The sequence below is a fragment of the Centropristis striata genome, chromosome 20 (assembly GCF_030273125.1).
Source record: "Centropristis striata isolate RG_2023a ecotype Rhode Island chromosome 20, C.striata_1.0, whole genome shotgun sequence".
In the NCBI taxonomy this organism is placed as follows: domain Eukaryota; kingdom Metazoa; phylum Chordata; class Actinopteri; order Perciformes; family Serranidae; genus Centropristis; species Centropristis striata.
In genome coordinates, this window is record NC_081536.1 from 18,155,924 (window position 1) to 18,170,781 (window position 14,858).

The 14,858-nt window shown below is 39.7% G+C and overlaps 1 protein-coding gene across 1 annotated transcript in view; it reads right to left on the reverse strand.

Moving 5' to 3' along the window:
* Positions 1–14,858, reverse strand: part of ryr2b (ryanodine receptor 2b (cardiac)) — a 65,874-nt gene that overhangs the window by 19,606 nt on the left and 31,410 nt on the right. Inside the window, exons 53-77 of the mRNA XM_059358946.1 lie at positions 14,642–14,805; positions 14,294–14,372; positions 13,442–13,531; positions 13,040–13,177; positions 12,802–12,879; positions 11,998–12,073; positions 11,789–11,912; positions 11,448–11,563; positions 11,001–11,077; positions 8,767–8,888; positions 8,505–8,554; positions 8,249–8,309; positions 7,034–7,281; positions 6,493–6,574; positions 6,130–6,260; positions 5,678–5,998; positions 5,332–5,572; positions 4,850–4,937; positions 4,648–4,734; positions 3,723–3,884; positions 3,480–3,542; positions 2,490–2,618; positions 1,570–1,682; positions 1,145–1,241; positions 454–584 (exon numbers count right to left, since the gene is read on the reverse strand). Coding sequence (XP_059214929.1) covers positions 454–584; positions 1,145–1,241; positions 1,570–1,682; positions 2,490–2,618; positions 3,480–3,542; positions 3,723–3,884; positions 4,648–4,734; positions 4,850–4,937; positions 5,332–5,572; positions 5,678–5,998; positions 6,130–6,260; positions 6,493–6,574; positions 7,034–7,281; positions 8,249–8,309; positions 8,505–8,554; positions 8,767–8,888; positions 11,001–11,077; positions 11,448–11,563; positions 11,789–11,912; positions 11,998–12,073; positions 12,802–12,879; positions 13,040–13,177; positions 13,442–13,531; positions 14,294–14,372; positions 14,642–14,805 — 3,068 coding nt within the window. The remainder of the gene's footprint in view (positions 1–453; positions 585–1,144; positions 1,242–1,569; positions 1,683–2,489; positions 2,619–3,479; positions 3,543–3,722; positions 3,885–4,647; positions 4,735–4,849; positions 4,938–5,331; positions 5,573–5,677; positions 5,999–6,129; positions 6,261–6,492; positions 6,575–7,033; positions 7,282–8,248; positions 8,310–8,504; positions 8,555–8,766; positions 8,889–11,000; positions 11,078–11,447; positions 11,564–11,788; positions 11,913–11,997; positions 12,074–12,801; positions 12,880–13,039; positions 13,178–13,441; positions 13,532–14,293; positions 14,373–14,641; positions 14,806–14,858) is intronic.

The window sequence follows — 14,858 nt, forward strand, 5'->3', positions numbered from 1 at the left end:
ACCCTGTGGTATTGTACATTTTTATTGACCACACCAGTACAGCTGGAACTCGGTTGATTTGATCACAACTCTGACTGCACAAGAGAGAGTGCCCTCCCGTCCCTAATGTTCTTACAGTGACATGGAGAGAAACAGGTAATTTAATATTATGCTCTCAGACGGCGTGGGAGTCCCTGCAGGAATATCATGATAATATCACAGCAATACCTCAATGTGATTGGTGGACCAAATCATGCATGACTAAAAAGATCTTACGGGACAGACAGTGTTGAAACATAATGCAGGTTTCAGGTTTTTATACAACAATGGCCACAGACTAGCAGAAATGAATATTTTTTCTGCCTAATATTGACATCCTTGATGATAGGCTGGAACAGAAGGATAGGGTTTTTACTACATGTGATCCCTTAGACTGAATGAACACCAAACATACGCACACACACAGACACACACCTCCTTTCCGTCAGAGCGCTTCGACTGAAGAGTGTAATGAGTTGTAGGAGGGGATCGATTGCTTTGGTACCTTCTTCCACATCCTTTTCTTCCTCTCTGTCACCTCCACACAGCTCCATCACTCCTCCGCTCTGCAGTCCGGAGAGAATAAAGCCACTAGTGTCTGTTCTTTAATAATGTCCATCCAAAGCCTCTGGTGGCTGACTAACCCTCTTGCAAACACACTATACAGTGTACTTTATACTACACACACACAGCATGAGCATGTTAATGTGCACAAGAGAAGGTCTTATTGGTCTGCAAAATACACACATGCTCAAGGGGGCTTTGGGTTAACTTTTTCAATAAATTTGAACTGTCTAATATAATAACAAAATAATGCATGCACAACGCTGCATCACACCAGGTGTGCCGTGATGCAGCAAAGTAGATTGGATTTATATGCAGCTTAGAGGATATGCTGCCTCAAAAGCTCAGCCGAGGGCGAGAGAGCCTCACAGGTCATGAACTTAACTACAGAATCAGCTTGAGAGATGAAGGACTATAATGGACATTTCTAAAAAGTTGTTTGGGTGCCTTCGGCCATCTAATGTGCAGTTATCTGTATAGCATTCTGCACAAAGTCAAAGGTGCAATTCACTTAATGATACTTATTAATTCTTATGTAATTATGAGTTTATTTTCCACTCACAGCCAAATCCTCCACAAGCTTCTCCTCAAAGCTGTGGACCTCAGCTGATATCCAAGTTTTAGTGTAGCCTTGGAGGAACAAGTTGACAGCTCTGTGCCTGGGGACAAAGAGGCAAGGGTGGACAGACAACAAGAGATTGACATTTGCATAGACAAATGCAAATAGGAGATTGCCAAACAGGCAGCATAGAAAAACACTATTGAACTATAAAAGAGCTCTGATTAGACCCATTATTAATCATTCATCAAAGCCTTTTACACCTGCCAAAGGTGATGGTTGCTAGTCCAACAGAGTGAAGAGTGTTACATCCCAGATACGTTTTACCAGACACAAACATCAAAATACTATTTATATATAACATAGTACAAATGCACACAGCCACAGGGCTTTCATATGCTAATGCTAATGTAATCACATGTTTGCACCTGGGTAAGTTGTAGAGGGGAGCCATCCGGAGGCAGGCCACCACTGCTCGTTTCCTCTGTTTGGATAAGACCTTGTGCCACGCAGGTTTTTTATTTCTCTGAGGGTGTTCCACCTGAACACAAAACCAAAGGTAAACAAAGATGTTACACAGATAATGTAACAAAGGTAGCGCCCATGAACCTCCAATGACCGGAGGGGTTTCAATGGAAGCTGTTAAAGACATTTACTTTCATGCATTTGTCTTGAATGTATTCACAGCAGGTATTAATTTCTCAAATGTATTAATATATTCAAAATAAATGAGTGTTTGAAATAACAACACACCCATGTGTCTTATTCCCTTAGCTCCAAGGTATTGTGATGTCACACAGCTGAAAAGAAGGAACTCCTTAATTGTATTAACAACAGCTTGAAGAAATGACCAACTTATCATGCTGGCGGAGAAAAACAATTCAGCAACACTACTGCAACTGCAGCCAGAAGAGTATTTACTTTCTTCAATAAACACATTCTGTACTCAAAGTCTAGTGATGATGGGGGCAGGTCGCACTCAATTTTAAGTCACTTTATTGAAGAAGACTACTCATTCTTCATCTGAGATTTTTATAGGATGGATAAATGTGCAGCCTAAATGTGCACTAAGAAATGACTGAGACTTTTTAAATATTCCAGTATGGATAAGGTATATACAGTAGAATTCCAGACCTCATTCAAATATAAAAAATAAAAGTTTACATAAGAATTAAATCCTCTTGCTGTGAGAGCACTACACCACCATGTAGCCTAAACAGTAAATGCAATCAAAATCAGTTGAGATAGTTATAAAAGCTGGAAACCCTTTCAGGTAAAAACATCAGATTTAATATAGAATATCTGAATGTACAACTATTAATTTTTTCAGACTCCTTGAAAAGCTCACCTGGTCCAGGTAATATAGGACTCGAGCTATTTCCAGAATCCTGTCTACAGTCCTTTGGGCATCAATGATGGCCCCTAGCTGGCTTTGCTGTTCAGCATAAAGGGTCTCCTGCCTCAAACAGTTTGACGCCTGGAAGGAAGAAAGAATGTCACATTTAATACTTTTGTCTGCTTTCTTTCATTCATGTTTCAATTACAGATATTTATAGAAAGGCTGCCGGAGAGCTCATAAATCAAAGGGAAAAAGGGCGATAACAATGAGCAAAAAGAATTCAGCGCAAGCACCTTTAACAGGACAAAACACATGAAAGAATAAATTAAAGAACTTGGTTTGAAAATGATTGCTGTCCTCAATCTTGCTTTTAATATTTCCTTTAATTTCCTTGCTTGAATTCTCATATGATCCACAACAACAAAGATGACTATTGCACTGCAAATAATAACTAATTCTCATACAGTCAACAAAAGGATGGATCATGGGCTGTGCAAAATTATGATCAAATGTTTACTTAAAAGTTTGCTTATGCTAATGAAAAAGTAGACTTTATGCTTTTTTTCATCATTGACTAATGAATAAACATATTTATTACTGACTCATAAATAAACAGATATTGCATGCATATTCTGAACAGTATTGTGAGTATGTCTCATTGATGTCTCTGGTGAACAATGAGTAACTGGCTGAGATTATTAAAAAAAAAAAAAAACAGCTCATGATTTTGCAGGCTACAAGAGCATTCTTCAATTTAATTTACCACACACTTGCTGCCTTCCACAAATTAAAAGTCACTTGTATTCAGGCATGGAAATGAATATGCAGAATGTCTGACAAATGTAGAAAAGACATACACTTTTCTTAAGATTTTTGTGCGAACCCAAAGAAATAAAGCCTCCAAAATCAGTTGTATTACAGCTGTTACTGTTTTCTTTATTAAAATATTTTGTCAAATACTGTACAAATAATAACAACCACTGAAATAAAAATCTTTACCTGACTCTGAGATCTTATAAGGCAACTGAAAACGTGCTCTCGAATCTCATCTTCAGTGTTCTTCTGTGAAAAGCAAATTAAGGCCGACATTAAACACACTACAGATATATCTGAAGATGCTTACCTACACCAGTTCATACTACATTACAGATTACCATATAAATATACTGTTTACACTGTGATTTACATAAAGGGTTTTGCCATCACAAGGACTACATTAATTGTGGCACATTCCCAACTGACCTGACTGAAGCCGTTCTTAGCCGACATGATAAGACTGTGGTCGCTCTGAAAACAAACCCTGAGTCCCACAGGAAGTAGTCTCTTCATAGAAGCCACAATGAGAGAGGTGTTTGTGGAATAACGATCCCCCTTCCTCTTCATCCTCCTCTGCTCGTGGTCAAACTGAGTATTAAAAAGTCAAGATGATAAATTAACTTTGAGACTTTTTCTGCGGTTAGCATACCTGTGCTCTGAGTAGTGTCTATGATTTAGAGTTACAATCACGAAAAACCCGGTGTAACTGCAGTTGCGTTTTGGATATCACTTTAACTTGTTTTTGTCTTGTTGTCTGTGGTCATCTGTCTTTTCCTTGATTGTTTGGGCATAGCAACTGTTTACTGACAATGCAAGAGAGTTGAAGAGTGAATCTGCTGCCTTAGCTCTGATTACCCTCTCTGGTGGACCGCGGGGTGTTGGAAAATGGTCTGTGCGTCGCTTGTGATTTTTCCCGAGAATGTGACCACAGAGACCCAGTTTATAACTCTGTCTCACTCATTGGATGTAGTTTGTTGGGATTGGCTGTCTATTGCAGACAGAGTTCTCCCTCCCTTCCGCTAACTTTGCTATCTATTTTGCAGGGACACATCTGAATCCTAAGCCCCCTTGGTACAACCCAAGAGAATTATGAATGGTTAAGGAATACTAACGAGTCTGAGAGTTTTTTTGCATTATCCCAGAAGGACAATGTGTGCAGCCAGACATTTCTCCAGCGCTGTCAGCACTGTGGAGATAGATCTGGTAATGCCAGAGTAACACAGCAAATGCAAGAGCCACCATCAGTGGGCCATAGGCTCATTCACAACTGTGTTACCTCATTCAGCGATAGATGGTGACTTATCAGACATTTATTTAAATGACATGACATCAATTTTTAAGTATGACTGACCTTGGACATTTTGTCATTGTTCACCAAGAAAGTCAAGTTGTTGATTTCATTTTGTACCACAAAGTTCTGTTCCTCCCACTTGAAATTCTGTTGCAACAAATAAGAGGGAAGGAAAATAACATGGTTTATAGGGTACAATATTAATTTTCGATAGCACTGACAGGAGAGGAATAAATAAAAAAACAGGATGTGTCATCCTCACATGAGATTTGGCCCAGAATATAAAGACCTCTGCCACCATGCTGAACAGCTGCTCAGCGTCAGGGTTTGACTCTTTCAGCCAGCTGGCTCTGAGACAAGACAAACCAAAACACCTCATAGTAGCATTAATAACTGCAAAACTTAACATTTGTTTGAAATAATACCTTACATAAATGAGCACTTAATGGCAACAATCACACTCTTTGAATTGTCAATAAATGCATGTTTTATTTGTCATTTTCATTTTTTATAATTAGCATTGATTGTTTCACAAATAATAAAGTAAAATGTGGTTTAAAAGTTTCTGAAGAATTTTAGAGCGCAGATGATAATAAATACTAGTTGTTTAGGTCAATATAAAACATAGTAAAATAAGTTTCACTTTCCACTGAATCTATAAGACTTTTAATTACTTCTGGAGCTTTTGGCCTCAGAAAAATAAGCTTGCTTCCCACATCTAAGCTCCTTGGCATCGTGCCTTACCGATTAGAATCCACAAATGGGATGAGGAGGGGATAGAAGGCGTAGAGGTCTCGCACCAGTACAGTGAACTTTTCCTGTATCTGCAACTCTGCTTCAGAGGTATCACACCCTTCTGCTCCTTTCATCTGCTCCTCCTCTAGCAGCACACACTCGGCCTTCTTCCTCAACTTCTCCATCAGTGGCAGGAAGTGGCTCTTTAACAGCTCAGTGCGTGCTTTGCATATGATTGGCTGAGAAAAAACTGAGATATGTGACAACTCTTAATACTGGAAAAAATGAAAGGTATAACTAATGTGGTACAAAGAGAACCATACAACACTCACGGTTGTATACATGGTCACAATACCTGCCAGCTGTTTCATCCATTCACCCTGGCTCGCTCCCACATGGTTGTGGATGATACGGAGGATGTGGCCAAGAAGGTCACTAGCGTGTTGAGGAATGACAGCAGTGCAGATTGGGCTGTCTGGCTGACCCTCAGGGCCCCAGTACCATGAATGGAACATGTAGCTGCACAGCATAGGCAAAGTGACCTCTGTGACATGTATGTAGTGGGCTTGGCGAGCTCCGGCCCCAGCGCCTGCCAACTTCTCTACTTCCCTCAGAGCCTGCTCCAGAGAGGGCAAGAGGGGACACATGTCCTCCACCTCATCAGGCAGGCCCAAGTCTAACAGAAACAGATTTGTAAAATAAGAAGAGGGGGGTTAAGATGTGAAGGTTAGAGCTATTCAAGGACTCTGATGCTCAACAAACAGCACTGTTAAAAAACAGCGTGTATGTAGTGTCTTAATTTATTACCTTCTCTCTCAGAAGCACTCATGGTGTTGTATACAGAGTAAGGGTTGTTTTGGTTCAGAGATGGCTCCAGAAAGCATACAGGAAAAGCTCCAGTCAAGGCTGCCAGACAAGCACCTGCTGCTGGCCTCTGCCTGTATAGAAATTTGGTGTTAGAAAGTAAGCATAGGGCAAACTCATATCTTATTTAACACATGAGGTAGGGCTGATGTAAGTTTACTTCGTAGCTACTTTCTTGTCTATCTTTGGTTAAAAAAGTTATGTAAAAAACATAAAACTAAACATACTAAATCGAAAGAAAACATGATAAAAAGAATGCATTATCGTCTAAAAAAAGTCTAAATCACATAGGAATATAGGCAGTACCCCTCCATGTAGATGCTGCTACTGGTGCCGAGAGAGTAGAGGCTGTTGAGGATTCTGTAACAGAACACCTGGACACTCCCCACTGGGAAGACAACAGCCAAGGACACAGAGTAGGAAACTGATAGCATACAATCACAGAGATAGGTGAGCTGGATGGCTGCTGAATCAGGTAATGAATGATTCCTGGAAGGTCAGGATATTAGTGAGGTAGACAATATGCTCCTGCTGCTCTGTGGCCTTGACAGAGGCACTTAATGAGAGCTGGTTTCAAAGATGTGGAAGGTAGGAAGTTGAGGGGAGGGCCTCCCTGAGTGATTTCACATGTGTGGAAACCAGCTGTTCATCCAGCTCAACAGCATACGGAGGGGAACCAATGAGACTACTGAAAACACATGTGGCGGTGGTTGTGTATGTACAAAACTACTGTGACGGTAAAGGAAGGTATGTTAACAGGGTAATTTTGTAGTTAAGGGTGCAATGTATCATACAATAATTTAAGACATCCGCCCTAAAAGGTGGTCCACATCAAGGTCACACTTACCCAGGAGGTCCACTCCATAGTTTTGGTTGCCAAGATGCTGGAAGAGGGAGGTGAGGGTGGGGAGGAGAACGGAGGTTGTGAAGCTGAGAACCTTGGCCACTCCTCTAGCCTGTTGGCTCTTACTCTGAGGCAAACAGACCAAGGTCACAGAAAGGTTTTCCACGGTCATCTCCAGATCAGCTGCGGCTGCCTCAAAGAATGAATGCAGACATGCTTGGATGGACTCTGGGGCTGACTTCATCAATGCCCTAAGGGGTAAATGGCAGTAAATGCATTTGTCACAAGCAAAAATATATGTGCAACTAAATTATCTACAAGAAGCTTTTAACTGGTTATGAAACAGTCTCAGTTTACTAATGACATCTCTAAATTACCTGCATAATTATTATTTTTTTGCCAACAAAAAGAAAAGAACTGTCTGAAGAACAACAACAACAAAAAAGTTAAAAGGATAGTGATAGAGCATGGGTGAAAACATGAGTCACTCTAGGGCCGTCATTCAACAAATGGACAGAATTGCAGGATTTGAACGGATTCAAAACCAATCCTGAATTGGCCCTTCTCCCTCCTAGACAGGTTACATAATATATATGTATTAGATTCATGAAATACATTGCATGGATAAATTAATTTAGGCTGGTGGCACCATTTTTATACTACATTAAATTATCTTGCATAGCCACAAATACATTACCTCATTTCCTTCCAGCAAACAACTGTATTTAAAAACTAAAAACAGTATTAAAGCTTGCAATTTTCTTTCATTTGCATCCAAAAAGAGGTGCCAGACAAATTGTGGAACACTACCACTTGTGTCCACAACTTTATTTGTTTAAACAGACAAAGTATACGGGACAATGTTAGATAAAAAGTGTAGAATGTTTAAGTGTTAAATGTGTTGTGCAGTGTCTCTTTTCACAAACTATAATAAACCCAGATAAGTGGACTAAATCAGCCCTTAATCTATCCACCAGACAAGTTCAAATGACATCAATCACAGCTAAGCCTAGATTCTACTTCGAGCGTCATGCTTCAGAGGCATTGTCCTCAGGGAGTAAAAGTGATATCAACTACAATTAGATTGCATCAGTGTATCAGTGGCTCAATTACACCAGTCATCTCATCCTCAGACAAGGTGGTGTGACACTGATGTGACCGCAGGCAGAGTGAGGAGATCAATTCAAGCAGAGTGTGACAGTAGTGCCATCTAGCTACCTGGCATCCAGAGCCTGAGCCAAAACATGAAGGCAGCTTGCAACTGATGAGGCTTCGTTACCTGGAAGAACACACACATACATGCATTGAATTCAAAATGTCAGCACACAGACAAAAAGATATGCAACTACAGAACATGCGTTGATTAAATGAACCTCACACAATTCCGTGATAAAGAACAAACCAAGACATCAACTAACGAGAAAAGTGGGACTTATTAAAGTGTGAATAAGCTTTATTTCCACACCGTCCTTACCAAAGAGTGAGATCCTGTGTCTCACTAGAGCTGCAAGCTTACAAAAGAGGCTGGATGTGAGGAGAAAAGACAAGTGCAGTAATGAGGAGAGAGGAATGGAACGAATAATTGCAGGACACGAAATCAGGACTATGAGGCTTCTGCTGTTAAAAAAACAACACCCTTACGTAATATAAAACTTGAAAATTTGTCCTGATACAATATAATGTCCAAATACTGTAAGTTTAATCAGCATGTGTGTTTTGTTGAGCGTAACACATACCTTGCAATCATCTCTTTTTCTTTCCTTGATGCATGGGTTCTATTACCGCTTGAGCAGAGAGATGATGATAGGAAATACAGACGATGGCTCTTCACATATTGTTCCAAAAGAGGAAGGATAACCTGTTGAATGAGTAATAGCCAAGGGTCACTTTTTAAATCAACATGCATTACCAATATTCCCCCTGAATTTCCTCTGACTACCTTCAAAATTTAATTTAAAAATTAATTGCAATTTCCTGTTTTTTGACATCACATACATTCTGTACCTGCGTGTTCCACTGCTTTCCTGAAGCTACATCACACTTGCTGAGAGAAATATCTAATTCAGAGATGTATTATTTTATGGCTATATCATTAAATCAAATTCAGTTGAACTTACTGGCATTAGTTGCCTGTCTGATTCCATATTGATTTTAAGTATTTGTACTTAAAAAGTACTTGTTTTTATGAACTTTTTTTGTCTTGCACTGGCATTTATGTCTCAGAGTGTATGAACCAGTGTAGCTCCTCAGCTCCTCTGGCATGAGTCTGTTGTACTTTAGTGCAGGATTAAACTATTTGGTGAGGCAGCTTTTAGCCATTTTGCTACGAGCCATTAGAGCAGTCTGCCTGAGGATCTGAGAGCAGCTGGAATTGTTGAAATCATTAAACAAAAATCTGAAACCTACCAATTGTGCCAAGCTTTTCATTAAGAAGGATTTATAGACACTATTTCCATTATTTAATTTACTTCCTTTATGGTGTTTATGTTGTAAAATTTCATTCCAGGGCGACTGTGCTCAGCCTAAGAGATAGAGTGAGGAGCTTAGATGTCTGGAGGGAGCTCAGAGTAGAGCAGCTGCTCCTTCACGTGGAAAGGGGCCAGTTGAGGTGGTTTAGGCATCTGATTATGATGCCTCCTGGGCGCCACCCATTAGAGGTTTTCCTCAGGCATGTCCAACTGTTAATAGGCCCCGGGGTAGACCCAGAACACGCTGGAGAGATTATATATCTTGCCAGGCCTGGGAGTGCCTCGGGGTTCCCCAGGAGAAGCTGGAAAGTGCTGCTGGGGAAAAGGATATCTGCAATACCTTGCTTAGCCTGCACTCGCCACCCGACCCCAGATAAGCAGAATGAATTGGATAGATGGATGGAATATTTATTGTTTGTACTGTTTGTTTTTTTAATATGTTATTTTATAATTATTATTTTATTTTTTTATTATATTTCTCCCCATGGTGCTGGTTGTATTTGTCAATGTGTTATCTTTTAAAACTATTTTATCTAGGTTTTAGTCTAGATTGTAATTTAACTATATTATTACAGTTTTTAAATGTATTCATTGCATTTTATTGATTTTTAATCTAGCTTCCATTTCACTGTTTTGTTGCTACTACTGTTATTATAGTCTTTAAATCTACTTAATTTAAATATATTTTATTACAGTTACATTGTTATTGTTTCACATGCATTGGTCTTAACATGTTAAATTGTTGTTTTTACATTCTTCTTGATGGCTTGTCAGTCATCTGTGACACACTTTGAACTGCATTAACCTGCATGAAAGGTGCCAAACAAATAAAGTTTGATTGATCAAATGATTGACTGAACACATTTTCCCATTTGATTCAGCGTATTCAAATGTCTAGTGATCATGACTAGAATTTCAAAAAAGGTTCAGGGTCCAGAGCTCATTATAATGGACCTCACATGGACCCAAAGAGAAAAGAGTAAAATATTTCGCTCTTTATTAGCTCTTCTTATGAAGAACTTGCAATTCACAAACAGACAGATGGACAGCCAGAGAGACAGGGACATGTGTGGTTGAGTGGGAGGTGTGGGGTGTAGAGATCTGAGGCATGACTGTTCATGGAGTTGGCTGACTGGGTCTGACTCTGTGGGTCCCAACAATGAAAAATAACCCCTTTTCATTCGCTGCCTCCTCAGAGGCAGAACCGTGTGGGAGGCTTTAATCAATGTCCTGATGGCAATCGACACGCCCACATAGATTTTCAAAATGGTTAAATAAATTACACAGCCACAAAGGGTTTTACTTAGAGTGTTGCCAATGGCAACCATCTAACAAAACTAATTAGATGATGTAAACGAATTGAGAAAAAAAGGGGCGAAGAAGAGGAAAGAAAATGGCATTGGAAAAATGAAATTGGAAGGGGGCTAAATCGATGTTAAAGATTCCATATCAGACCGAAGATTTCAACTGTGTTTTGATATGTATTTTCATCTGAGGCAAACCTTTGGAAAAAAATTAATTGGCTGCTGGTGTGGAGCTCTCTCTGCCTTAGACATCTGTCCTCTGGCTTGCATCACCTCTGGAAAGAAGAACACAATGAAATATGAAATCAAAGACTAAAACTACCATGATACTGCAGTCAAAATATAAATAATAAAAGTGTGTCTACATATTTTCACATAACACAAGTTCACATACGCAGGCCTGCTGTAAGCTATTTTGTGATGGTTCAAATCAAAAGTACCCTGAGGGTGAATGTAGACACAAGAGAGTGCTCATTATTGATAAAATGTGAAGATTCAAGGCCCAGTGATATGTTCAAACCTTACAGTGTCAGCTAGATTATGCACTCTACCTTTGGGGTGTATAATGTGTAAGTTCTTTTATGTGCCTTATTTATATTCATGATTTTTTGGGGGATTTTTCTCTCATGAATAGTGTCATGTTACCCAGCTCCAACATGTGCTCATGGGCGTCCTCAGTGTGACACAGCAGTCGCTGGAGGAGAGTGTAACCAAAGCACTTGGCTATGGCTGGAAAGTCCATTTCCACTGTCTTCCGATCCCTGTAAGTGAAGGGAAATCAAACAGGGATAATGAAACACCACTGCTTGAAAAAACTGTGAGCTCTAACCTCAATTACTGTATAATATAGTCCTATGTAAAAAAAATAAATCCAGAAGTGCCTGCACACCTCTGTGAGATTAAAATGTAACCCATCATTTGCTACCCACCTCATACATACTGTATCACATTGCCCTTTCGCAATCACAGGCTCATTCTGCACTCACCTCCACACAGTGTAGCCATTGAGCTGAAGGAATTTGAGGACATCCTGGGCTCTTTCTCTGAATTTGGTCTTCTCCTTAGCTGTCAGGGTATCATAGGGCACAAGCATTGAGCGGCCACCCCCTCCTGAAAGCAGAAATGGGTCAAACATAACTTTAATTTTGTCAACTCTTCCAGAAAATAGAATAAGTGTTGCGCCGTCTAATGGTACCTTTACTCTCAAGTTCTAATTTCTTCCTCTTAGCCCAGGTATTGTGGTAGTTTTCAGCCAAATGTTCAGCCATAGCCTAAAGAGAAAAAAAAAAAATACTTTTCTGGCATATGAGTATATACAAACTTTGAAAAAACAAGTCTGTGAGAGATGCAGACACAGGGTGGCCAAAGCTCCTCTCAATCTGCTTTTTAAGTGGCAGACAGCAGTCTAATGAACCAGGACAACAGTCCAGGCACATTTCTCCACAAAATTGGAAGCTATTTTTGTCAAGGAAATGCATCAAGGAAAATGAGTCCTGTAGCTAAAATATGATTAGACAGTACTCCAAACATGTTGCCAGTGGTGGAAGATATATCTTTCTCTTTAAGGCACTATACTTTTAAGGCACTGAATTTTATGATGCAGAGTTTCAGAGGATGATAATGCAGCTGCAGTGTTACTGCACAGATATAAAGTAAGGCCACTTGCAGTACATGACATGCAACCCTGTGCAACATGCAACCCTGTTTACATGCAAGATATTATTTGGATTATTTAAATATATTTGCCTTATGCACAACATTGGTAATAGGCCAGTGTTACCACCCCTCTAGATTGTGTGCCAGAATTAAAGTGAAACTATATTACTCTATAACGACAGTCACACATCAAAAAATTAACATGGGCGAATATTCATCTCCCATTCCTTTCCACTCTATGGAAGCAAAGCGGCAAATAAAACCTTTGCTTGTGTTGTTGAGCCCACCTGGCTGCCATTAGAATCACATCCTGCAATGTGAAGAAACAAAATGAATTACTTACACACTGGTCCCATGACAAGGTGATGCTGCTCATGTCCATAGGTTTGGGGCTGAAGGTTGATGCTCCTTCAAAAGACAGCTATGATGGACAAAAAATGGCTGATAAGTCAATTAAAAAAATTTTTTTTTTAAATTTAAAATCCAGACAGCAAAAGTTAAGTTGTGAATGAAATTACTTATACTATAACAGACTTGTTAGGTGTCCAGAGAAGTGAATGTGGCCTATGGAGTACATTTACCTGTCCAGACTGAGAAACTCTACGTGTACAGGTGTGTGTGCCAAATGGGTCTCCTTCTTTGGTTCTCTCTATGGTCCATCCAAATGCCAGCATACTCTTTATAGTTTCTTTAATGGCCCAGCGGTATGCCTCTTTGTCCTGGAAGACTCAGAAATATAGATAAATATACAAAACTGAACTTAGTAGGTCATCCAAGTACAGCAGAAGAGCAAAACATGCCTGATTTTTTTTGATATTTCAAAATCCTTAAAAAAAGTCAGTTGTCCACTCCATACACAAAGAACCTCAAACCCAGGCATTTTAATCTTTTATATTACATACACTACATTTTATATGCAAGTGCCTCTGGGATTTCATGGTGCACAGCTTTCTTTTTATTTCTTTTTTGACTTCTTACTCTACCTTCTCAGCCAGAGCCCTGTATGGCTTGAGGAGAGGGTGAACCTTTGTGTTCTCACATAGCAGCTCCCCGTGAACCCAGCCATTAGCAAACTGAGAGAGATAATACACATATTGAGTTACACATCCTACATTAGAAACTATGCAGACATTAAAGGGATGGTTTGGATCTTTTGGAGTGGAGTTATATGAGGTATATCGGCATATTCAGTGTATTACCTACAGTACATGGCAGCCGACACATCCCCCAAATTGGAGAAGCAGGCAGGAGTACCTGCACAGAAGTTAAGCATTGGACTGCCATCGACGCAGGCCGCACCAAAAACATATTTTGAAGAATCAAAGTCATACAATAACACAATGAAACTAAATGATTGACTTGTAAATCTCGTTCTCTGCAAGATAAAATGACAAAGTAGTCTGGTGGTTTTGAAGAAAGCATAGATAATGGCTTCATTTTCCTGTCAGAAAGGGCTGTCTGATGGCAAGGTGAAGTGGTTAAATTTCTTTTAAATATAGCATACATTTATGTATACATTTACAGATATAGATTTTTTTTTAGGTGGGCCACAGCAGTATATTGCAAACTGGGGACATGCCGTTGCCATCAACTGCCGGTGATAAACTGACTATGGATAAGTACCGAACACAACCCCACTTCAGAAAAATCCAAACTATGCCTTTAATATATTAGCTCAATTACTCGACACAGACAGATGTTTTGACTCTGTCAAGCAGACAAATTATTTTGTAAATGTATACTTAAGTGGTTCAGTCCTGGCCAGAATATCATACATCAACTCTGTCAACTTTAACAGGCTGTTCAGATTTGTGGAATAATTATTGTGACATTACCTTGTCAAGCGACCACTTCTCATGAGTATGCACTGCATACTTGTTCACTACGAACTCCAGTCTCTCTGGCACTGACACGCTGGGGCAGGGAAAGAAATAATACATCATATAGCTCTTTCACACAGTAACACATCTGGATACAAAGTCTGCACATAACTAATGGAAAGATTCATTAAGAGAATAAAAATACAATTTCATACCCACACCTCTATGAATTTGAAGTTTGGCCCAAGGTTAATTCGGTCTACCAAATAACAGCTTACACTTTTTATGGAGAAGAGCAGGTCCTCCACAACATCATGTGATATTCTTTAACCATTATCAAAATATTCCTGGTCAGTATCTTACTTGGAGGTATCTATAGGTTGGGGGTCAAAGTTTTCTTCCGTGTCCATCGAGGCTTTTCTCTTTGTTTGGGCATCACAGTTTGAGTCCATGTGGTCGGGGGGCAGGGCCCTGGCCACCGCAGCCAGGCACTGGACACAGAGCCTAAATAACTGAGGCTCATAGGGCTGTAGAGTCAAAGAAAGAAAGTGTGGAAGGAAGGAAAGAGGAAAAATAGACG